This window comes from Sorex araneus, chromosome 6 (genome assembly GCF_027595985.1).
Source record: "Sorex araneus isolate mSorAra2 chromosome 6, mSorAra2.pri, whole genome shotgun sequence".
NCBI lineage: Eukaryota > Metazoa > Chordata > Mammalia > Eulipotyphla > Soricidae > Sorex > Sorex araneus.
In genome coordinates this window covers 1,509,836-1,534,219 of record NC_073307.1, presented here as the reverse complement: position 1 = coordinate 1,534,219, position 24,384 = coordinate 1,509,836, and the positions used below count along the sequence as shown (strand labels likewise).

Below are 24,384 nucleotides of genomic sequence, written 5' to 3'. Positions count from 1 at the left end.
AACCTGTGACATTTCTCAATTATGTGTATGTCTCACCTTAGAAAAATGAATAATAAAACAAAAGATTCAATCATTTAGCCATACATGAGGGTATCAAATCTCATTTATTTTTAGAGCCTCGTCACACGCTCTCCTCGTTCTTGTCTCCGGAGTGTCAGGCTAAGCTGTATTAAAAGGTTATAGGAGCCCTGGGGGAGAAAAATGGATCCGCTTGTTATCAACATTGAAGTTAATTTAATATTGGGAGATGCCCCACGATGTTATCTCTGTGTTAGAGTCCATCCATTTTTAAAAAGATTCCTTTAAGAAAAAATCAAAGAAATCTTTTCAAGCAAAAATGATTGCATGGGCGGCGTGACTGTGCTGGGTAGCTGGGACGACGCAGGGTGCCCGGGACGGCTCTGACATCACCGTCCTCAGAAGCTGGCTCTCGGCGGGTCTCGCCCACAGCGGTGGGCCAGAGGTCACTCCCACGGGAAAGCGCGGGGCATCACTGCCCCCAGAAGCACTGTGCTCTGAGTGCTGTGCTCCTCACAACCAAGCTGTTTTCTCTCTCCAGTGTGGGATTCCTTTCCTGTCTGAATTATTCATGCTCACGCCCGTAGTGTTGTCTTTACTGGAAACATCTCAACAACAATGCCCCTGGGCGACTTAGCGACCCAGTGTTTGCTCTGAACGTGGGTCTCACCGGCAAACGTCTCTAACACGAACGTGTCTGTGGCCGTTACAGCCGAGTTCTTTAGACGGCAGACTAGGAAGGAAATCCAGCATTCAGCAGCGCGAGGCCTTTACACAGCGCCTGTGATCATCGACACAGGGGCAGGCTGGCACAGAGATGTTTGCAGAATCGCTGCTTCTGTTGCGATGCACACGTCTACTTTGTGCCGACGAGATGAGCGCTCCAAAGTGCCCTGATGTTTAGAATTCTTTATGCTGGTTCCGCGCTCCTGTCTCCCTCCCGCCCATTCTCAGCAGCGTGTCTGAAAGTCAAGTTGCAGCCAAGAATGGCTGGAAAGACGGTTCAGTCACCGTGTGTGTGAGCTCCTCTCCGTGCCGGGCCGTCCCCACGGTCACCGTGTGTGTGAGCTCCTCTCTGTGGTCAGGCCGTCCCCACGGTCACCATGTGTGTGAGCTCCTCTCTATGGTCGGGCCGTCCCCGCGGTCACTGTGTGCGTGAGCTCCTCTCTGTGCTGGGCCGTCCCCGCGGTCACCGTGTGTGTGAGCTCCTCTCTGTGCCGGCCATTCCCCTCTGTGTCTGTCCTTGTCACCAGCTTCCCTCCCTCCCTCCCTCCTGCTCAGAGCGGCCCTGGTGACAGGTGGCTTTCCACGCTTCAGTGTGGACACCCAACAGCAGCCCGCACGGCGCGGTTGTCCTGCCGGCCACGGGTCTGGATTCCACAGGCGCAGAGCCCCCACTCCGGCCGCGCGGGGACGGGGCCAGGCCTGTGGTGTGGGGCTCTCGGCTGTCAGAGGTGCCCCCACGCCCGGCCCCCGCAGAGGGGCTCGAGCGCAGAGGGGGACGTGGCTGATACACACCCAGCCCAGGAAGGGGCCGGCCCCCATCAGACCACGCCTGGTCTTCGTTTTTCTCTCTATCTTCCCAGACCCTCCCTCGCCTGTTTCACTGGTCTCCATGTTCAGGGGTACCACCGCATGCCTCTTCGGAGAAGTTCACACTGAGGTTCTCCGTGGCCAGACCAACATCCCGACATCCGGCAGATTTCTCTGGCGACTGGCCTTGGCCCTCCCTGGGTTCTGTGGTCTCAGTTAGGACAGAAACCTCCATGCACAGAAAGGGCAGAATTGGTTTTTTTGCTTTATTAAAATTTTTGTTTTGAGGCCACACCAGGTCGTGCTGGGGCTTCCTCCTGGCTCTGGACTCAGGGGTCACCCCTGGCGGGGCTCGGGTGGGGGCCATCTGGGGCGCCAGGGATGGAGTGAAGTTGGCCAAGCACAAAGCAAAGACCTTCCCCCTTTGACCTGCACATCCTGTTGTCTAGAAAAGTTCAGTCTTTCGTTTTCTGTTACCCAGAACAGGCTGGTTTTGATGTAGATGGTAGAGAACTCTTGGCAATGTAATGCAGGGAGTCTTCAAAGAATAAAAAAGATTTGGGGGTTCTTGCCCCAGCTTGGGGACACCAGCTAAAACCCCTTCACACTGATTTTTGTGTGTACCAGATAAGAAAATAACTCAAAGGGCGCATCGAGTAATAACAAACCACAAAAAAGCACATTTCACCGAATCGTCAAGCTTCTCCTAAGGCGAGGCAGAAATGGAATATGTGACTTTTGCTAAGTACTCGGCAGACTGCTCCGAGGGAGAAAGGCAGAGAAGCTCTTGATTCTTTTCCTTTATCAGAATTTCAAATGCTTCCTAATTACCTATAAGCTGCTCAAGCTGGATGCTTGCCTGGGGCCTTTCGACTATTCTGTGGGTGCTCGGAGAGCTGGCGAGGCCCGAGGAGACTCACGCCCAACAGGGGATACGCCACCACGTCACGCTCTAAATCACCCTGGACAACTCACTAATGTTCTGCCTACACAGTTAGAGCAACTATTATTTTTACCTGCATGACATCAGGAAATCTCCTCATCGGCCACCCTCCAGAGCTCACGGCCGCTTCTCCCGGAAGGGAGCATAAAATGAGGCCCCATAACCGTGCCAGGGGTGCCCCAGAGGGGGGCAGGTGAGAGCCCTCCCCACACCAAGGGACCCAGCCGACCTCCACTACTGGCCACCACACTCCAGGCCACTTTCCACACGCTCAGGCTGAACCCCACACATGAGTAAACATATTCCTGGGCCAAAGCCACGTGGCACATCATCAAAAGGGAAATGTATATATATATATATATATAATTTCATATATCTACGTATATGTATATATATACATATATGTATATATATGCCTCTAGGAGAGCCTGGCAAGCTACCGAGAGTATCCCGTCCACATGGCAGAGCCTGGCAAGCTCCCCGTGGCATATTCAATATGCCAAAAACAGTAACGATAGGTCTCATTCCCCTGGCCCTGAAAGAGCCTCCAATCATTGGGAAAGACGAGTAAGGAGAGGCTGCCAAAATCTCAGGGCTGGGACGAACAGAGACGTTACTGGTGCCCACTCGAGTAAGTCAATGAACAGGATGACAGTGATACCATGACATTAGAAACATCTTCCTCACAGAGGTTAGAAGACTGGGACAGTCGAGACTGGGGGGGATAATCTCGACATTGCTCGCACACGTCTCCTTCGAGGACCACGACACGGGAATGGCCCATCTCTGAGTGGAAACCTGCCCCTAGACAGTGCTCCAGGGTGGGAGAGGGCTGCGTGCTCGCCCCCAACCTCCCTGCAGGCTGTACACGACCCACACGGCCCGGGGCCCGTCTCCCGGCAGGGCCTGTCCCAGCAGCTCCTGCTTCTGCGAGCACGGGCGCCCCTCGGAGGGGCTGTGAACCCCCCACAGCGGCAACCACGCGGCAGATGACAACCCAAGCTGCATCTCTGAGGCACGAAGGTTCAGTATGTAACAGGAACTAAACTTTAAACAGGAGCACTGGAATCATACATGATACGAGAAGCAGAGGAACAAGCTCAAAGCCAAAGCAATACATGAGAACTCAATTTTAGGAGAAAATGCTAATCAAAATAACTAATGGAAGTATTGAAAGATGCCCGTGAAGACACTCCCCACAGTGGCTATGAATGAACAGCGACTCTCTAAATCGCTAGAAGAGTTAAGAGTTTTGTTATCATTTTCATGACTGCTCTCTGGTAGTGCTCACTCAACAATGCTTCCTGAGGGGAAACCAATTCCCGATGAGATCTTATTGGAGTCTCTCCCTCCCCACCAGGTCAGAGCAACAGGCTCGACAGAAAGGAGACAGAAAGGAGAGTGGAGGGGCTGGAGCGATAGCACAGTGGGGAGGGCATTTGCCTTGCACGAGGCCAACCCGGGTTCAAATCCCAGCATCCCATATGGTCCCCTGAGCACCACCAGGGGTAATTCCTGAGTGCAGAGCCAGGAGTAACCCCTGTGCATCGCCAGGTGTGACCCCAAAAGCAAAAAAAAAAAATAAAGGAGAGTGGAGGGACCAGGGGAGAGTCCACGGACTCAGACATATTTAGCATCTGCAAAATAAGAAGAGGGACTTGTGGTTCCCTGTCTCGGTCGGCCACTCCACACGTCATCGACACTCGCACGCAGGCACGGAGGGAGGGTTTGGTGCTAGTTCCCGGCGCTGTCTCGGGGAAGGTGCGGGAGGTCTGGGCTCGCACTCGCCCCCTGCGCCCGCGTGCCCCAGCCCCGGGCCGGGAGCAGAGCAGGGACCTGGCCCTCCCCAGAGCCCGGGGGCGGCCCCGCCCGGCCGAGAGGCCAGTGTCCAGCTCACCCTCACCCCTTCTCAGTCTTGCATGAGCCACCAGGTCTGGGGGCTGGGCAGGAAGGAGGGGGCGGGAGGGCCGAGGGCCCGGGCCAGGGGCTGGAGCGACGCACTCGCCTCGCCTGTGGGCAACCAGGTCCCAAGTCCCGTCCACACGGCCCTCTGGGACCCCGGAGTGTCCTGAGCACCCCCAGGTGTGGCTCGCACAGAGAGGAAGGGGGTGGGGCACCTGGAGCTGGGGCAGCACCGCGGGGTCCATGCTGCTGACGTGAGGATTTCAGACCCCAAGGCAAGGGGGGAGAGAAGAGGGAACCACCCGGCACGAGCGGGAAACTTGGGCACTTTTCCAGGAGGACTCAGGGGAGAGGGGAGGGGGGAGAAGGGTCCCGGATTCGCCCCCCAGAGAAAGGCGCCAGCACTCACCCAACCCCTGCTCTCCCCCACGCCTCCCCCCGCCCTGCCCGATCCCTCCTGCCCGCCTGGCGCCAGCCAGACCCTGGGGTCAGGGCCCAGCCCTCGGGCCTGAGCTGCCCCGGGAGTCGGGCCGGCTCCCACGCTGGCCCCAGTGCTCTACCGCCATTCTTGGCTGCTCTTGCCCCCCATCCCCGCGGGCCCTGCTGCCCCACAGAGGCCTCTCGCACCCTGGGCCACTGGGCCGCTCACTGCCCCGCTGCCCGCGCTCCGGACGGCCCCAGCTGCCAGCTCCTCTCACACGGACCCGGGGGGCTCAGCTGTGACGCCCAGAGACCCGCCCGGCTTCTCCCCGGGTGTCTCTGACGTCTCCACGCAGACTTCCCGGAGCACGGGGCAGTGCTCCCTGCCTGCCTCCCGCCACCGTGCCTGTGCTCCCGCCGCCCCCTGCCCCGCCCGGCCCTGACCCTGTCTGTGCTCCCCGGCTCCGCCTCCTCAGGCTCCCGAGCCGTCCGTGTCCCCTCTGGCCTCCGGCTGCTGGACACCAGCGACCACTGGCCTCTCCCAGCCCTGGGGTCTCCCCCGGACAGAGCCGGGTTAGACCCACAACCCCTCTGGGCCCCTCGGGCTCCGGAACGTTCTCCCTCCCCTGCAGCTCTGCCTGGCTCCTTCTTCCTTCCGGTGCCAGGTGCCAGCTGGCTCCTTACGGCGCCGCGAGTCTGACCGTCGGAGCCTCAAAGTGTCGCTCTGCGTCTCCGCCCCCCGGGCTGGTCAGGATGACCCCCGCGTGAACCCCTCTGTCCCGCTAGCAGGAGCCACTGAACTCGAACCCTGACTCCAAAGTGCTCTTTAAGCCCGTGACTGACACAGCCTCTAGGGTCCGGTGAGGGCACTCGGCTCAGCCGTCAGGGCCAGGCTGTGTGTGGCCAGGGCCGGGCTGACCCTCCTCCGGCCGGCCGACACTCAGCACAGACGGCCACGGGTGCTAATCTCCTCCCGGGGTCTGGTGACCGCGGCCAGCAGGCGCTCTGCCCCGCCCCCTGACCTCGCTCGGCCCCGGGCCCAGAGGGAATCTCACGGTCTCTGGGTCTTTCTGAGATTTCTCCTGAGCCGAGTGTGCAAACGGCTCGCGATGTCTCTCCCAGTGACGTGAACGACAGACAACGGGGTCGCGATTCTACACAGTGGCTGGTGCTTCCCTCCTGGACTATCTCAGCGTCTGGCGGAAAACTGGGATCCATGATTTAAGTTGAAACAGGAACTGCAAGGCCAAGTGAGAACTAATAACGTCTGGGGCGTTTTTCCTTACTTTCATCAATCGCTCCACTGGTGCTCTGTTGGATATCATTGGTTTGTCCTGCTCCCCTTGCCACTAGGAGCTTAGGTATATCAGTCACACCCATCAAAGTGCTCCCGAGTCACTCCCATTCCTTTGTTTATCTGTAGCCACTTCTACCAGTTTATCTGCTCTTCCTCTAATCAAACTCTTAATTGGTAAGGTCAGACCTTGCTAGGACAGTGATCTTGTATTGTAAGTTAATATTGTCTTTCTCCCTCTTATGTCTTTTGAATAGTTTACTTTAAAACAATATCCTTTCTGTGTGGACAAAGAAAGACAGTTGTTAACATGCTTTGGTAACATGGGATTTAATTTGCTTCAAATATTAGCAGGAGCCTATTCACTCCCGGGCATCTGCTTTCTCGACTTAAGCCTCGGCTGCCCTTGCTTCCTAGCACCCCAAAAGCAGGGTCCCGACGAGGGACGGGACGGACCCAGGGCAAGCGGTGAGTTATGTGCTACCCTGGCATCGAGATGGGCCTGGCCAAAACGCCTAATGCTTAACTATATGTTAAGAGCTTGGTCATGGACATGTCATGTCATGATCCAAAAGCAACGACGAGACTATGACCCTGCTAGGGCTAGGAAAGACTAATCTGGCCTGAGCACTGTAGTCTGAGGTTGAGGTGACCCCCGGAGAGCAATTCTATAAGCTTAATGCATCTCTTGCTATGTCCATACAAAATGATTAATATTATGGTTACTTATATGTTAGTTGGACAAAGAGAGGAGAAACACACCCAGGGGATTCCACTCTTGGGTGGGTGTCCTGCTGAGAGAGATTCTGTCCTAGTGAAAGCATCCCCTAAGGGATAGAACTTTACCCCCTATGGATTGTAACCACACCTATGCATAAGCCCCGGCCTGCTTATGCATAAGCCCCGGCTCTGCCCCCGGATGCGGGGGATTGAGTGTGGCTGTGAGAGGGGGCTGGGGGCGAGTGCTGTCGAATTCCAGGGCCAGTCCCAGGGCCAGAGCTGGAGAAGCCAGATCAAGATCCAGAGAAGGAGAATGAAGTAGGATGGGGGAGGGAGAAGCAGGAGGAGACTCAGAGGAGGATGGAGATGGGAATGGAGTAAACTGCAACTGAGACCACCCAGCCTGGCTCCGTTCCTTCCTTCACCCGCCTCGTCATCGCCATCAACCTCCCCGGTGTGGTGTCGCCTTTGCCTTTCTTTTTATTTTTGTGTTTTTACACAGTGCTCTGAGGCGTTCTGCAGTCATAGCTCAGGCGCGAGGGTGACAGCTGACAATGGTGCTCAGGACACGCCTTCGCCCCGGCCCCCGGGCCCTGCGAGGCTGTCCAGGCACGGAGGACACTGCCAGCTCCGCTCTGCAGCCCAGACTCCCGGGACTGGCCCCGTCCACGGCCATGCCCAGAGTCACGCACGGGAGGGTCGGGGCGAAGGGGGTCCTGGGGGGAGGGGGAGCGGGGCCGGGGGGCAGGACGGGGCAGTAGCGGGCAGGCGGCACAGCGCCCGTTAGCCCAGCTGGGAGGTTCTCGAGCTCCTGTCTGGGCCTCTCCCGCCCACGGCTCTGCCCTGCCCTGCCTGGGCTCTCCCCCTCCCGCCCCTGCGCAGGCCCTCCCGAGGGGAGGGGAGCCGCTGTCAGGGCCTCGCCGCTGGCCCAGGAGGGGGGTTCCTGCTGGCCCGGCCCCACCGCAGCTCCTGCCCGTCCCCCTCCACTCACCCCACACCCTGGTCGGCCACAGCCGCAGGCCCCGAGCCAGGGCTCTGCGGGACACTGGGATTGCGCCCGGGGGGCCAGGCTGAAGCCCGCCAGCCCCACGCACGCCCAGAGGCTGCTGTGTCCGTCCCACAGCTGCTGCACCAGAACTGCCCGGAGAGGCCTGGAGGCACTTTCCCAGAAGCCAAAGACTCGGGTCTCCAGCCGGGGCACCCACGGGGGCATAGGCCTGAGTCGGGCGGGCCCAGCAGGGTGGAGACTCGGGGCGGGCAGGGGCAGGACCCGGGGCGGGCTCTGGCCGGGCAGCGGGCAGGACCGGGCACCGGGAGCTGCCCCTCTGCCCCAGCGGGAGCTGCTCTGTGCCCACGCCAGGGCTCTGGCAGCCGCGTGGGGAAGGGGCTCCAGGGACCCCAGCCCGCCTGGGCCCCACCCACCTGGGACGGCGGGGCTGCAGGGGGCCCTCCCGGGCCCGAGGCCAGTGTGCCGGGCAGCAGCGGGCAGGCGGCCGGGTTCTGGTCGGCGGGTGGGAGTGTGAGGCAGAGGCTCGGCCGCGAGGAGGAAGTGGGAGCTGGGCGGGCCGGGTGTGCACTCAGGAGGGGCTGGGGCCGCTGGCTCTCATGCACCGTCTGTCCGTCTGTCCCTCCGTCTATCTGTCCACACGGGGAACATGCTGTGTCCGTCTGTCCCTCTGCTCAGAGAACACGCTCTGTCTGTCCGTCCGTCCGTTCGTCCTCCATCCGCCCGCAGAGTGAGCAGCCCTGACGCCGCCCAGCCCCCCAGTGATGCTCTCTTCTTCGCGCTCTCTCCTGGCTCTAGCGCAGGGCGGGACGGGTTCCCCAGCTGGGCCAGGCCGCCCTCGCCCGGGAGGACGCACACCTCCAGGTCGCTGCCCTCCGAGCTGCAGGCCCTGAGATGAGCCCCTGCTCGGGGAACAGGCCAGGAGAAAGGCTCGGGGAGCGGCTCTCCTCTCGCAAGACAAGAAACACTGATTTTCTACTGCTACGAGTGAAACAACCTGTAGCACTGCCGCCCCCTTGCCAGGCTCTGCCCTGCGGGCGGGATGCTCTGGCAGTTGCCGGGCTCTCCGAGAGGGGCGGGGGAATCGAACCCAGGTCGGCCGTGTGCAAGGCAACGCCCTACCGGCTGTGCTATCGCTCCAGCCTGGAAAATTAGAGCCTAACTCTTCCCACTGGGCTTAGTGCTTGCTACGAGGACCGGGAGGTGAGTTACGCCTCCCGGGCTCTGGAACCCCGAGCCCCGAGGTGTTTATCTGCTTCTCAGTAGTGAAGCGTCAGCTTCTTTTCTTTTCTTTTCTTTTCTTTTCTTTTCTTTTCTTTTCTTTTCTTTTCTTTTCTTTTCTTTCCTTTCCTTTTCTTTTCTTTTCTTTTCTTTTCTTTTCTTTTCTTTTCTTTTTTTCTCTTCTTTCTTTCTTTCTTTCTTTCTTTCTTTCTTTCTTTCTTTCTTTCTTTCTTTCTTTCTTTCTTTCTTCCTTCTTTCCTTTCTTCCTTTCATTTTTAGTTTTTGGGGTCACACCCGGTGATGCACAGGGGTCACTCCTGGCTCTGCACTCAGGAATTACTCCTGGTGGTGCTCAGGGGACCTTATGGGATGCTGGGAATCGAATCCGGGTCAGCCATGTGCAGGGCAAACGCCCTCCCTGCTGTGCTATCTCTCCAGCCCTTCCTCTTTTTCTCTGCAGGGACCCTCCCAACCGTGAGGCCGAAGGGGGGCTCCGGGCCCAGAGACATGTGTGGGGTGCAGGGGAGAGAGCTCACGGCTCACCCGAACGAAAGCTCATGAGTCCCTTAGGGGCCGGGGAGCGAGGTGTCTGCACTCAGCAGGCGGGAGCCCTCGGGCTGTGCCCCGGTGCTGGGGTCACTCTCCCCGCACTCTCCACCCCCCACTCGGGACTCACCTGCTCTGTATCAGCAGTCACGGGACAAGCGGCCGAGTCTCAACTGTCACATGGAGACACCAGCCTCGATCTAAACACCCGCTGGCCGGTCAGGCAGAGCCCACGCCCAGGCCGCAGACGCAGACGCAGACCACACACACAGACCCTCCGAGGCCGCGGGGCCGGGCAGCTCTGACTGGCAGCTGTGCCCGGGAAGAGGCGGGTCGTGACCCTCGGTCCTTCCCACAGCTCGAGTCACGGCGGCGTCTGCCTCCCCTGCTCTAGCGTGACGGGAACGAGAGCCCCAGGGTCTCACTTCCCTCCCCAGTGCTCTCGAACCCGCAGCCTGCTGCCCCCACACCTTACTCCGGGCGCTCGTGCCCTCACCCATGGGTGGGGGAGACAAGCGCCCTCGGTGGCTCTGGCTTCTGCCGCCCCAGACAGGAGCCCCCCGACGTTATTCCCACCCTAGAGGCCTGAGCTGGCACTTCCTGGAAGTGTCAACTTCCTAGCAAAGTGAGCCAATATGTTGCTTCTCCGTGACTCAGAAGCTTTCCTCCCGGTGGCCAAGCCCAGGTGTTCAGGCAGGACGCGGGGGTCATCGGGGCTCTCTGGGGGGTACATCGGGGCTCTCTGGGGCTGGGGGCACATCGGGGCTCTCTGGGGCTGGGGGGCACATCGGGGGTCTCTGGGGCTGGGGGGTACATCGGGGCTCTCTGGGGCTTGGTTTCCTGCTGGCCCAGAGCTACAGGGGGTCCGGGAGACAGCTGCAGGGGCAGATTCACCTCACCTGTCAGGAAAGAGACCCCCCCTACAGAGACCCCCCAGCATCCCACCCACCCAGAGACCCCGCCCACAGAGACCCACCCACCCCAGACCCACCCACCCCCACACAGAGTCTGACCTACGAGAGACCCACCACATGCAAAGCCTCCCCGCCTAGAGCCCCCACGAGCCCCCCCCCATGCAGAGCCCCTTTGCAGGCTGCCAGGCCCCAGAGCCCGGGAGCACTGTGTGGGTGGGGCAGGAGGACCTGGCATTGCCCCCGGCTCTGCGGGCAGAGTCCCCCGCACTGACCTGCTCAGTGGCCCTAAGGACGCCCAGATCAGTTCCCCGAGCGCACGCACCTCGTACCTCCCATGGCACGCGGGTGGGACTCAGCGAGGGGCCGCGAGGGGGCGGGTTCTCCCGGACCCTCCAGTGGGGAGCTCAGGCCTGGACAGAAGGCCAGGGCGGGCCGGGGGCGCAGAGGCCGGGGGCGGGCTCCAGTCCCAGGGACCAGTGTCCCCCCCCCCCAGGTGGGCACTGCAGGGGGCTGAGCTGGCCCGCGGGGCGGGGGGCAGAGCCCTGCTGGGTGCTGCGTCTCGGTCTGCGAGGCTGATGGGCAGGAGCTGCCGTCACAGGCTCTGACTCAGCAGGGCCCCGGCTAGTGCTCCGCCCCAGGTGCTCCCCGCCGGCTGCCGGCCCACGCCCGAGCTCTCCTGTCCCCGGCCCCTGTGCTGCCCGAGGCCTCGCAGCCCTCGGTGGCCAGAGGGGCAGCCCCCCCGCGCCTGGACACAGCCCGGTTCTAGTCCCAGCCGGCCGGGCCCTAAGCCCCAAGCGTGCCGAGAACCCTCAGGTTCCCCATCTCTCTCTGGGTCTGTGGCTCTTGGTGAGTGCCCGCCTGCGCCCCCAGCCTGCAGCTACGCCTGCACGCCCGTTCCCGACCGGGGCGCCCCTGGGCCCTGCTCCACGGCCCGGCCCGCTCTGAGCTCTGCCCTAGCCGCCAGGACACTCAGAAAGGGCCCCTCCGCCCGGCCGCTCGCGAGAGCCCACGACGAGGTTGGCGGCCGCCCCAGGGACGCTCGCCGCTCTCCCTGCCTTGGCGGGGGCTGGCGGGGCAGGGCCCTGGGGACACCGGCACTGGTCCCGCCGGCCGCGCCCCTGACAGAGGTCGTGCTAGAGAAGGTCTGAACTGGCAGTGCTCGGAATAGACGGCAACAACAGGAAGTGGTCGGAGACAATTTTGAGCAAAACGAGAAGCGGAGGGCGTGTATCAGGCAGCGGTGAAACCCGGCCCTGCGGCGCTCCGGCGGGTTCTAAGAACTGGGCCCTCAACACAGCCCGAGACGGGCCTCCCACCGCCACAAGCCCACCGGGGACGGCAGTGCGAGGGGTCACGGTGCTGCCGGTGATGATGAAGATAGAGACTCAGGAGGCCGGTGCTCCTGCTCGAGGTCTGAGTGTGTAAGGGAGGCTGGCGGACGCTCTCGTGCTGAACTCAGCCACGGTGCAGGGACCCACTCACCAGCGATGCCTCAGTCAAACGACGCTTCCTCCTAACTCAAGTGACGCCCATTTATTTTCTGAAAAGCAGCTGCTCGGAGAGCTCAGAAATATGGTCCCCAGAGTCCTCTGGGGGAGACCCCGGCTCACCGGGTGTGGCTGGCACCGCCCGGGGCCTCCCCGTCTCTGTGTCAGAACAGAGACGTCTCCATTTCTCTCTGCCGTCCCGTCCACACAGAGGCCGGTGGTGGCCCCTGCAGGCAGTGGACGCCGAGTGCCAGCCTCTCCCGGGGACAGACAGGCCGAACCCTGCTGACCCTCGATCTGTCTTACCTACTTTCCAGTTTTATGTCTGCTCCAAAAATTTCATTTAGAGTTTTGTTGACATTTAGATTTGATTACAGAGGAATCAGTAGCAGTGTCCCGGACTGTTGTGTAAGAGAAAGAGACATGTTATTGAGAAGTCGGCAGGTGCGTTCTTGGGGTATCTCCAAACCGGCTTGAGGTACTTTGCATTCTAAGTGCGAGTCAACACAATTAGAATCAGATTTGTATAGAGAGCCTTGTTAAAACACTTTTTATGAATGCTTCGTGCTTGGGGGATCACATTAGTTTTCACTGGAAAGATACACAAATAAATTAGGGGAAATGCATTTTAAATGTCTCCATAATTTCCAAATCTATTTTTTAAATTTATAGCTTTAAACGGAAGCGAAACGCCCAGCATCTGGCAATTAAGCAAAAATATGTACAGAAAAGCCTCTGAGCATCTCTGATGGCTGCGCGGGGGCAGAGTCCGCGGGGGCTCGTCCCCGGCTGCTTCCTCCCGAGAGGGGACCCCCAGTGCGGAGCCACCTGCCTCCCGCGTTCCTCGCACACGGCTCTTTGAAGGGGCAGGTGAGGAACGGGCAGTTCTCGGGTCTGCCCGTGCACTATTGCTCTCGGAGTGAGGACTGGACGTGCGTTGAGACTGGCCGTGGCGTGGCGGGTGGACGCGTGTGCGTGGGGGGCCACGTCCCGTGGGCACTGAGCTGCTCCATCACTTCCATGGTGGCAAGGGGCCTGGGGGTTTCCCTTTCCCCTGAAATGCCCTCCGTGGAGGTCACTTGGTCTGGCTCCTTCCGCTCACACTTCCTGGTCCATCCTGGGGGGGGTGTCCCCACGTCCAGCCTGTGCTCACAGGGCCTCCCCTTCCCTCCTGAGCCGGTGTGAGGCCGTGCTCAGGCCGGCCCCCTCCCGGAGCCCCACTGGGGCGCGTGGAGCAGCTTCGGGACTCAGCACAGCTCCACAAGCCCCACGGGGCCTGGGGAGACGCCGTCCAAGCCCAGTGGCTCTCGGCAGCCGGTGCCGCCCCCCCGGCCCACACGCCTCCCGGTCAGCCCGCCCGGCACGCGTGCCCGGCCGTGCGCTGCTGTCCAGCTGTTTCCCCCTGGGCGCGGTGCTCAGCCCTGACTGAGCAGACGGCTGCTGCGTCTTCAGGGCTACTCGGGGGCATGAGGAGGGCCGGCGAGGGCGCGACTTGGTTTGCTGACCTGCCCCCGGGGCAGCCGGAAGCAGCAGCGTGGCCAGCGGTTAACCCTGAGCTCGCACCACGCACTGGCTCGCCAAGTCGGGTTCCACGGGCAGCCTGGCCCCGCCGGCCACACCCCGCCCTGGCCGCTCCTTCCTTCCCCGCCCCATAAACACAGGGCAGCGGCAGCAGTGGCCCTTGCAGCCCTGCACTCGGCACCGCTCCCTGTGGCCTGCCTGATACCGGCCGGACCAGGACCGTGTGCGGGTGCAGAGCCAGCAGGAGGGCGTCAGCCCCGCAGGCGGGCGGCGGGAGCAACGTGCTGACACACGAGGAGGCCATGGACGTGCTCCGGAGACCAGGAGTTAAGTTCCCCGCCTATGACCACTGTTACCATTTCTGACCATCCATGACCACCATGGTCATCTCTGACCACTCACAGGCATCTATGTCTCTACATGACCACAACCACCTATGACTGCCCGTGACCATCCATGGTCATCTATGTTCATTCATGACTGCCCATGACCGTCCATGGTCATCGATGTCCATTTATGACTCCCATGACCATCCATGGTCATCTATGTCCATTCATGACTGCCCATGACCGTCCATGATCATCTATGTCCATTCATGACTCCCATGACCATTCATGGTCATCTATGTTCATTCATGACTCTCATGACCATCCATGACCACCCTTTGGCCGCCTATGTCCTTTCAGTAAAGGACAGGGCCTGCGGAGCTGGGGACAGTGCTCACCCATGAAGCTGACAGGCGAACACTGGACCCCCAGGGAAGAAGACCCGTGGCCCCGTCCAGCACGTCCACTCCTGCTTGGAGCCCGCGCCCTGCCCACCCGAGTCAGGCTCCCCAGTCTCTAGACCTGCTTGTCAGCACCTGGCTCTGGGTCCGTCTCTCTGCCTCTGTCGCCCGACACTGGCTGAGCCACCGCGGCCCCTCACCCTGGGCACGGGAAGGGCAGCCTGCGGCCCCAGAGGACCAACGCCGTCCCAGGGTCAGTCGGCCTCTCGCTGAGGCACGGAGTGTTCACTCTCACCGGCCAGCCGCTGTCCCCACCCGCCTCCCTGGGCCCAGAGCTCTGCTCCGACTGCGGCTGTGTGGTCAGCCCCGCCCGGTCACTGCCCTCTCTGCGTCCTGCACCTGCCCGGGAGAGACTGGGGTCGGCCACTCTGCACAGTGCTCCCCCCGCCCCGAGCACGCCCTGTCACGGCTTCAGCACGGTCCGTGTCTCAGCCCCGCCGGCCCGTACCCAGGGCAGAGCCACACTGTTGAGATCCGGTTATTTTCCTGGAAGTCACAAAAACCCAAAAGTAACTCAAGCCTGTCTAAGGGAAAGACCAACAGCAGACGAGGAAAAGGCGACTTTTACATTACGGGGAACATTGGACAGCGTTTTCCTTCCAGGAAGAGGGACAGTAACACGCCTCTGCCGCCGCGAGTGACTGCGTCCTGGGCTGCCGCTGGCTCCTGTTTCTCTGTGCTGTGCTTGCTGGTCGGTGGAGGAGAGAAATGTGCTCCCCTGCTCCTCTGCCCGACACTTTCTCTTTACCAGATTACGGGGGGGAGCTTGTCATTTGCTTCTGTAACTGAGTTATTTTTTATTTTTTCATTATACATTGTGAGAGAAATTCTGTCTTCAAATAAAAGAATATTGCTGTCTTCCAATAAAGAAATCACAACATATTTCTAAATTGGTTTTGAAGGAAAGTTTCATAATCTTATCTCATTTCATAAATATCAGTACAGTTTTCACAAAGCTGGAACTCTAGGGCCATTGACAATTAAATTAGTTTGAACCGAAAAGTGGAATTTCCTGAAGACGTATCACAGAGTTATGAAAATGTAGCCTGTAATATTTTTAGATTTGTAAATATAATTGATAAAATATCTCACAGGCCTCGGTTCCTCTTGTGGTCACTCCCCGGCCAGAACAACCTCCCCCTTCAGGAAGCCGCTGGGCTCACGGCTGGCTCTGGAGAGCCACAAAGCCGGTGCGTTTCAGATGGAGAATCACGGCTTGTAAAACCCTCTCCGGCTGGGACACGGCTCAGGGTGGGACACCTATTTTCACGTGTGGGGCCTCAGGTTCCAACCCCAGTGCAAATAACTAAGGTTCTTTCAAAGTTCAAACAATATTTGCACAACCCACCAACGCAGTTGCGTATTCGAGAGCTGAGTGCTCAACAAGCGCCTACGGTACACGGCTGACTCCTGTCAGGATGGCGACACGGGCAGCCGGGGTTGGCGGGACTCACCAGGGTTGCCCAGAGTTTGCCGGGAAGTCTCGGGACGAGGATGGAGTCTCCGCTGCCCCCCAGGACCAAAGCGGGGACAGCCAGTTCCCGGGGGCTGGAGGCTCAGGCGGGCTCCCTGGGGTCCGAGGTGGGCCCTCACACGCCCAGGACCGTCCCTTTCCAGCGTCCCTCGCCTGAGGCAGGTCCTGGCTGGGATCTGACGAGGGCTCGGGACCGCCTGGGCCGACCTTCCTGCCTCCCACTGGCAGGCGTCAGCGTCTCCACCCAGGCTCGTGCCCACGCAGGACTCATGCCATACCTACACGGCTGAAGGCCGTGACCCTGCGCACGCCCAGGCACGGCCAGAGAGAGCAGTAGCCGAAACAGGCACACGGGGCTACGGCCAACTGAGGGTTCCGCACCGTGGAAGACGCATGGCTAAAATCAAGACACAGCCTCGGACCCCGCCTCGGACGAGCATCTAGGGCCAGAATATACAGCCATCACAACCCCCCAGCAAGACGGGCGACCCCGCCAAGCAACGCGGAGAGCCGGCAAGACCCCAGAGGGCGGGGGCCGCACACGGTGATTAGGGGGAGGGGAGTGCCAGGGCTGCATCTAGCCCCACGCCCACATTAAGGCCGGAATGACCAGTGCCGGGGCCAGGGCACGGCAGGCAGGGCAACGTGCCTCACACGCGGCTGACCAGGGTTCGATCCCCACATCCCGATGTGGTGCCCCCTGCACTACCTCACAGAGGGAAGAGGGTTTCTTGCCTTCTGCTACAAAGTGGGAACTGGCAGCCTCAGTCGTAGGTTGTATGTAAAGAAGCAAAACACCTCCAGGCAAGGTTCGAGTGTTTTGCTTCAAGAAGGTGAAACTGCCGGGCCAGCGATTACTAAGGCGGGGGAGGGGGCAGCGGGGAGGGGTCCCGGGGCTGAGGGTTGCGAGCGCTTAGCTGCTGAGTGTGGCGTGGCAGTCTTCCACCCCTAAAGCAACTCCTAAAAAGATCATGCCACTTTCCCTAGTAACGTTTTAGAATTTGTCAGCAGAGTTTTTCAGACCTAGAAGCACCCACAGGCGTACTGTGAAGGCCCAGCCCCTAGGGGGGTCTTGAAAACCAAAACCGGTGCCGCTTCTTCCCATTCTGCACTCCCGATTTCTCTCCCGAGAGGAGACACAGAAAGACGCGGTTATCTTGTATGACTGAGCATGTAGCTGACTTCAAAGCGAGAGACTCAACAAAATACTTAAACACAAACAGTAAAAACATGTGCAAGAGCTATCGCAGAAGCCAGCAGGAAGGGCAGAGTTGACCCCGACACCCCCCGCTCCCCCCAGCTCTGTCCCTGGACTTAACCCAGAGTCTCCACGCATGTGGGAATGCCACAGCAATTTGACACGCTTTGAGTAGGTTTTCGAGGTCACAGGCTCAGAATTACCCCCTGCTCCTCCATTGGCCTGGGGACAGGGAGGGGCCTTGGGGGCTGACTGGTCACTCTCTCTGGTGCCGTCCACACCTCAGGACTGATCTTCAGCGCAGTGTCCCCGAAGGCAGTGGGAGAGTGGAACTGGGGTCCCCTGCAGCAAGGAGGGGGAGCAGAGAGAGAAGCGGCAGGAAGGGAGGAGGGCGGGAGGGACACGCTTCCAGCAGAGCAGGGGTGTTTTCTGCCCCTTGGAAAACTTTCCACCAAGCTAAGATTCCTTTACTACAAAACTGGGGTCGAATTTGATGCCCGGGTGAAGCAGCTGAAGTTTGAACTATCCAAAGGAACGCAGTGACATCACAGTCCTGGGGAAGAGCCTGCCTATTCCAAGACTAACTCCCAACCCCATTTCTATTTGTTTTGTTTTTGAAATCTGACTTTCAAGGAAAGAGTTCCTTTGTTTCTCTGCAAGTTTGCAGACAAATAATATCCCGTTTGAGCTCCAAATGTCACTGGAAATACCAGTCTCACTTTCCCGGGGCCTGACAGGAAAAGGTTTCCATGTCATTTAGAAACACAAACACACACAGAGAGTCAGGCAAGTCCCCTGGAAATGACATTCGACACCTTTGCGTAAGACTGTGGTTCCTTGTGTACAGAAAGAGCGAGAGACCAAGCTTCGACCTCACCGTCAAAGGCACAGTACGAGCCGCTCTCCGGCAGGGAGGACAGGCTCCCTGATGCCGCCCAGATGCCCGTGTGAGGGGCACGGCAGACGCCCCCCGAGCGCCAGTCTGCACGCCATACCTACAGGGACAAGCAGTTCTGAATTCCCGGTGACTCCCCATTAAGAATTTTTCAGGCCAGTTACTTGATAAGAGAAAATAGAGTGAACAACCAAGGAAAGGCCTTTTATCCCCACAACATCAGTAAAGCACAAGCCTTGTTTGAATGAGGCCCAGGGTTCGATCCCCAGCAGGATAAATCAGTGGGTCTACTGCAATCTATCCGGTCAACACAGCGATGTGTATATCTGAGTGCAGAGAGAACCGACACTCAGAACGTTGATCACGGGCAGAGAGAACATTTTCTTTCCACATCCAAACGTGACGGTGTATGTAATCTCACCTGAAGGTGGGCTAATTTCACAAAACAGATGTTCGTGAAGGCGTTACACATCCATCTGACACACACTCAGCACCATTCTGACCCCAGTGAAATGTGTGAAACACCAGAAGGCCGGGTGTCGAAGTATTTCAAACCTCTGCATCGTCGGCAAGGATCTGCCTCACCAAACCCAAAGCATAACTTGCTACAAATAACCCTTAGCTATTATCTATCACATAGAATCCAATAAGCAGTGTTTACTCAATTGTAAGATTTCATTTAAAAATATCCAGAGTCATAAAAGTTTATGAGAGCATAAAATGGGGTTCCATTCTCTCATTTAAAAAATACCTTCATTATTGATCATTTTAGAGTAAGCCAGCTATATACCCCAAATGATGCAAAATTGAAAAGTATACTTTCATGAAGGAAATAATGTTTCCCTGTTCCTTCTAATAGGAGCGGGCTGGAAATTCACTGACTGATCTTGTTCAGTTATTGCCCAGAATAAGTAACAACTTATTGTACAAGTGGTATCACTCTTTAGGTACTGTCTGATTTATAACTGATCTATAACTTACACAGTACTTACTGTGTACTAAAAACTGGATGTAAAGATCACTAAGTTTTCATATGTTTATGGCATTTTATTTCTACAACAAGCTTCTGTTATTCTGTCTTTCAAATGAGGAGCTGTAATATAGAGGGTAATTAAATTGCCCAAGGTCAATGTTAGCGACGCAGCCAGGAAAATTCCATAACCAAGTTTCTCATTTAATTATCTTGATGTCTGTTTCACAAATAGTTTTTCTTAGTGCATACTCCAGGACATGGCAATACCCAAATCTAGTTATAGAATTGCTTTATAGAAATCCCATTTTTCCCTGTGGTAAATGCATTGTAATAAAGTCTTACTATGTTATCAAGCTGAAAGTAATTTAGAAACTTTTGTTTTTAGAGTAATATCAACATTATAAAACTTCTGCCACTGTAAAAAATGTAGATTCAAAAGTGTATTGCTGAATAGGCAGAGATAAAGAGATATGGCCAGAGATCAGACCCGAAGGGAAGGCCTCGCTCTGGTCGAGGAGAGAGACCGCTGGACTTAATCACCAACTCTGCTGTGCTCATGTGCTCACACACCCGTGCCTGAGGCGTGAGAAGTTAGGCTGCAAGAACAGCCTGCCGCTCTCCTGGGCTCTGGACTCTGAGGGGGAAGCTCAGGACGGTTGATGTGGGGTGACCGGAAGGAAGAGCCACAACCTGTCCCGCCTGCAGGGCCCTTGGCTGGGCCTGAAGCTCAGCTGGGTGCAATATCGAGTCCAGGTGCCAGAGGAAAGAGCGTCAGCCGTGGAAGAGCAGAGAGGACGCTTGTGCTGGTCCCCTCCGCCGGGGGGAGGGTTGGGACACGAGTCCAGTCCAGAGAGCTCCGGCCAGCGCAAGACCAAACACCGCAGAGGAGGATGGGAAAACCTACCAACTGAGCAACAGAGCATCCGCAATCCGACAAAGTAACTTAGAAGGTTTCCCAGAGAAATACGAATAAGGTGGAAAAGCTGGATGGAATTTAAGGTAAAACCAGCCATTAGGTAACAGCCATGAGTTAACCACATGATGGAATTAGCATATGTTAAGAATGTTTTCATCTGTTAACCACATGATGGAATTAGCATATGTTAAGAATGTTTTCACGGGGCTGGATAGCACAGTGGACAGGGCATTGGCCTTGCACATGGCCGACCCCGACCCGGGTTCCATTCCCAGCATCCCATACGGTCCCCTGAGCACCATTAGGGGTAATTCCTGAGTGCAGAGCCAGGAGTAATAACCCCTGTGCATTGCCAGGTGTGACCCAAAAAGCAAAAAAATAAATTAAATTAAAAAAATATTTTCATGATAAAAGGAACAAACAAGGCATACCAGTAAAGATGGAACTCATAAAAATAACTAAATTAAAACTCAAATAACTAAAAAATAATTAAATTAAAAGGAGAAAAAAGAACAAAATTAAAATGCCAGCAGATTTAAGATGGCATATTGCATCATTAGAAGAATGATCAATAAAACATACCCAAACTAAATTACCTACAGATCAAATTAGAGCCAAGATGAATGGATCCTCATTAACATGCAAATAGTATCAAGTAATCTAATCTCATTTTAATGTATTCCAGAAAAAAAGAGAAAATGGGGGGAAAATCAAATTGCACAAATTCTTTAAATTTTCTGAAAATAATAATAATTCTACCCGAATTTATATAATTCTAAATTACCCAAGAAATGTAGTGAAAGGCACCAGAGAAGACAAAATAATCGACACTAGAATGCCACCATAAAATTCCCACCAACCACGCACGGGGGCTTTGACAGTGGCCAGTAAGTGACGTGGAACCACATAAACGGGAGCAGGAGAACAGTCGTCAAGGGAAAGTGTCTGCAGATCCAGAGCAGACAAACGGCAAGAACACGCTTCAGGTAAATGGGAAACTCTCCAGGCTAAAGGAAAATGAGGCAACACAAGCAGTTATGTTCATGAGAAGGAATAAAAAGTGCCGGGAATAGAAGCTGAGAAAGTGCTTCAGACTGAACTGTCCTCCTTCTCATTCGCTGGAAGACACAGAACTCTGGAAAACGAAAATGATGACACTGAATGGTGGCATCTGAGACAGGCTGACGTGCGGATGCAACGGCCCAGGAGACAGAGGAAATGGAAATTCGTGTGGGAAGACGTCTTACGTGACATGGCACTTTAGCCTCAGAGAGATTATGTTTTTTATTATGACTCTATAATAAAACTGAGTGAAGATGTTTGCATTAGAACAGAGAAACGGGTGAATGAAACAGAAGACAGAGAGACAGACCTTCCCCTGAAAGACCCAGAGACAGAGAGACAGACATTCACCTGACGGACCAAGAGACAGAGAGACAGACATTCACCTGACAGACCAAGAGACAGAGAGACAGAGAGACAGACCTTCTCCTGACAGACCCAGAGACAGAGACAGACCTTCCCCTGACAGACCCAGAGACAGAGAGACAGGCCTCACCTGACAGACCCAGAGACAGAGACAGACCTTCCCCTGAAAGACCCAGAGACAGAGAAACAGACCTCACCTGACAGACCCAGAGACAGAGAGACAAACATTCACCTGACAGACCAAGAGACAGAGACAGAGAGACAGACCTTCACCTGACAGACCCAGAGACAGAGACAGACCTTCCCCTGAAAGACCCAGAGACAGAGAAACAGACCTCACCTGACAGACCAAGAGACAGAGAGACAGACATTCACCTGACGGACCAAGAGACAGAGAGACAGAGAGACAGACCTTCACCTGACAGACCAAGAGACAGAGAGACAGACCTTCACCTGACAGACACAGAGACAGAGACAGACCTTCCCCTGAAAGACCCAGAGACAGAGAGACAGACTTTCACCTGACAGACCCAGAGACAGAGAGACAGGCCTCACCTGACAGACCCAGAGACAGAGACAGAGAGACAGACCTTCACCTGACAGACCCAGAGACAGAGACAGAGAGACAGACCTTCCCCTGACAGACCCAGAGACAGAGAGACAGGCCTCACCTGACAGACCCAGAGACAGAGAGACAGAGAGACAGACCTTCCCCTGACAGACCTTCACCTATGTGGTCAATTCAGTTTTGAAAGACACCAAATCAACTGAAAATCAAAAACCTTTAATGAATGTGACTGAATATCCAAGTAGGGGAGAAGTGAGCTTCATCAACCCTCATGTCATATAAAAATGACTTAATGAATAATAGACTGCAGAGAAAAATCTAGGCATGAAAGCTAAGTTAGGAGACAGACTCAGGGAGCATCTCAATGATGTGTGCATGGAAAATTCTGAAAAGGGACACAGGAAGTGATCATCATAAAGGAAAGTAATTTCATCAAAAGCAAGACCTTCTGCAATCCAGAGACAGCGTTAAGAAAAGTTCCCACAATCAAATAATAACAAAGAAGCAGTCAGCAAAGCTGAAAGATATTTGAACACTAAACGTCAACATGAAAAAGAACCACATAAGTCATCAGAGAAAGACAAGAAAAGATGATTATTAATTCAAATTCATTCTAATGGTTAAAATTAAAGACTGTTCATTCCAAACATTGGTGAGAATATACAGCAATTGAAAACATTCCTATGTTATTAGTAAAAATAGATACAATCTTTGCGTAAAACTTTGATTTGTTAATGTTAAATATGTACCTTTCTAGGATCATACATTATACGACCAGGTTTCAACATGAGAGAAGTCAAACCTCTAGAAGGCCTGTATGAAATCATTCACAGCGCGTTTCCGACTGGCTAGGAACTAAGATGGACTCGGTGCCGTGAGCACAGCCATGGAGCAGTGATCCGGGTGTATTTGTACAGTGAGACACCCTCAGCCCTGAAGTAAGGTCCAGGCGCATGCAGCGAGGCAGACTGCACCCCTTAGATGAGGGAGGAGGCTGTATTGCCCGCCCCTCTCTGGACAGCAGTGTCCCTGGTCACCCGGGAAGGGGCAGGCAGGCTTACACGGTGGCGGCTGTCTCCCGGGCTGCACCAGACTCAGGGAGCCGGTCTCAATTCTGAACAACGAGAGCCGTGTCGAGACAGCCGCTGACTATCGAGATCAGTTTTCTGTATCTTTGAGATGAAATAAACTTTTAAAGATAAAGGGCTGAGCACAGTGCCTGAGTAGGCTAGTCACCTGACAACGACTCTGTTCCTGACGCCATCAACCCTCACCCGCACCACCATCCCCACCGTCACCATCACTGCCAGTACCACCACCGCCACCACCACCATCCCCACCATCCTTCCCATTGTCATCCCACCACCAGCAGCGTTTCAGGTAACCTGATCACCCTTAATTTTAAAATCACTCCCCTTAGCAACTTCATGTGTCACTTGGATCACTTGTCTTCCCGTTGATCTTCGATTTGCTCGAGTGGGTGCCAGTAACATCTTCATTCATCCCTGTCACGTACTAGTGTAGCCCAGTGGTGTCTGCTCGCTCCAGGAACACGAGGAGCCTCAAACTGTTCATTCAGGGTTTTGATGAAGAAGTCTGACAATCTTGTAGGTGGGCGGCCACGCGGTCTTTTGACGTCCCATGGAATCCGGTCGGTAACAGCTCTAGTCCAGCGGTCATCTCTAAATCGCATTACATGACCGGCCCATCTGATTTTTGATGCCTTGGCAAACGAGACAGCATCCTGATTTTTAACCGTCGACGGAGGTCAGAACTCCGGATTCCTTCTCTCACCTGAGTGAGACATGATATCCCCAGCATAGCTCTTTCGATTCCTCTTTGGGATACCCAAATAGCGTTCTCATCCTGTTTGCATAGGGCCCAGGTCTCTGAGGCATATGTTAGTGCAGGAAGAACAGTGGAGTCGAAAAGATGTGCCCGGAGTCGGAGGTTCTTCATCCTCTTAACACTTCTTTCTGGCGCCAAGTCGTTTCCTCATGTTGAGTTCTTGACCCAGGTACACATAGCTGCTGCATTCGGAGATGCTCATTTCATTGAGAGCAAATGGAACGTCAGGGACTAGTTCGTTTTTCATGAGCATTGTCTTGTTGAGATTCAGCTGTAGTCTGACCTTTCCACACTTGTGGTCGAAGTCGGCCACCATTTGTGCCTCTTGGCTAATGTTTGGCGTTATTAGAATGATGTCATCAGCGAAGTAGAGGTGGTGTAATTGCCGATCATCTATCTTCACTCCCATTCCTTCCCATTCCAGTCGTCGCATGATGTTCTCGAGGGTGGCACTGAAGAGTTTTGGTGAAATGGCCAAATGGCCCTGCCGAACCCCTCTCTTTATGTCAATGATCACTTCCTTGTAGAATGGTGAGATCCTGGTGGTGAATCCGTAATACAGCTTTCGGAGGGTCTTGATGTACTGAGTTTGAACGCCCTGTTTGGCCAGGGCTTTGATGACCAATTCAATCTCAACAGAATCAAAGGCCTTCTTTAAATGGATGAACGTTAGACAGAGCAGCATCTTGAACTCTTATGAAACTTCAGTGAGCTTGGTCACGCTGTGGATATGGTCGATTGTGCTGAATCCTTTTTGGAACCGTGCTTGCTC

At 55.9% G+C, this 24,384-nt stretch overlaps 1 protein-coding gene across 1 annotated transcript in view; it reads right to left on the bottom strand.

The window, feature by feature from the left end:
* LOC129405593 (B-cell scaffold protein with ankyrin repeats-like) overlaps positions 1 to 23,098 on the bottom strand; it is a 90,696-nt gene extending 67,598 nt beyond the window's left edge. The window contains exons 1-2 of the mRNA XM_055141878.1: positions 23,039 to 23,098; positions 17,862 to 17,979 (exon numbers count right to left, since the gene is read on the bottom strand). Of these exons, the coding sequence (XP_054997853.1) occupies positions 17,862 to 17,979; positions 23,039 to 23,098 (178 nt within the window). The remainder of the gene's footprint in view (positions 1 to 17,861; positions 17,980 to 23,038) is intronic.
* Between the last annotated feature and the right edge of the window lie 1,286 nt (positions 23,099 to 24,384).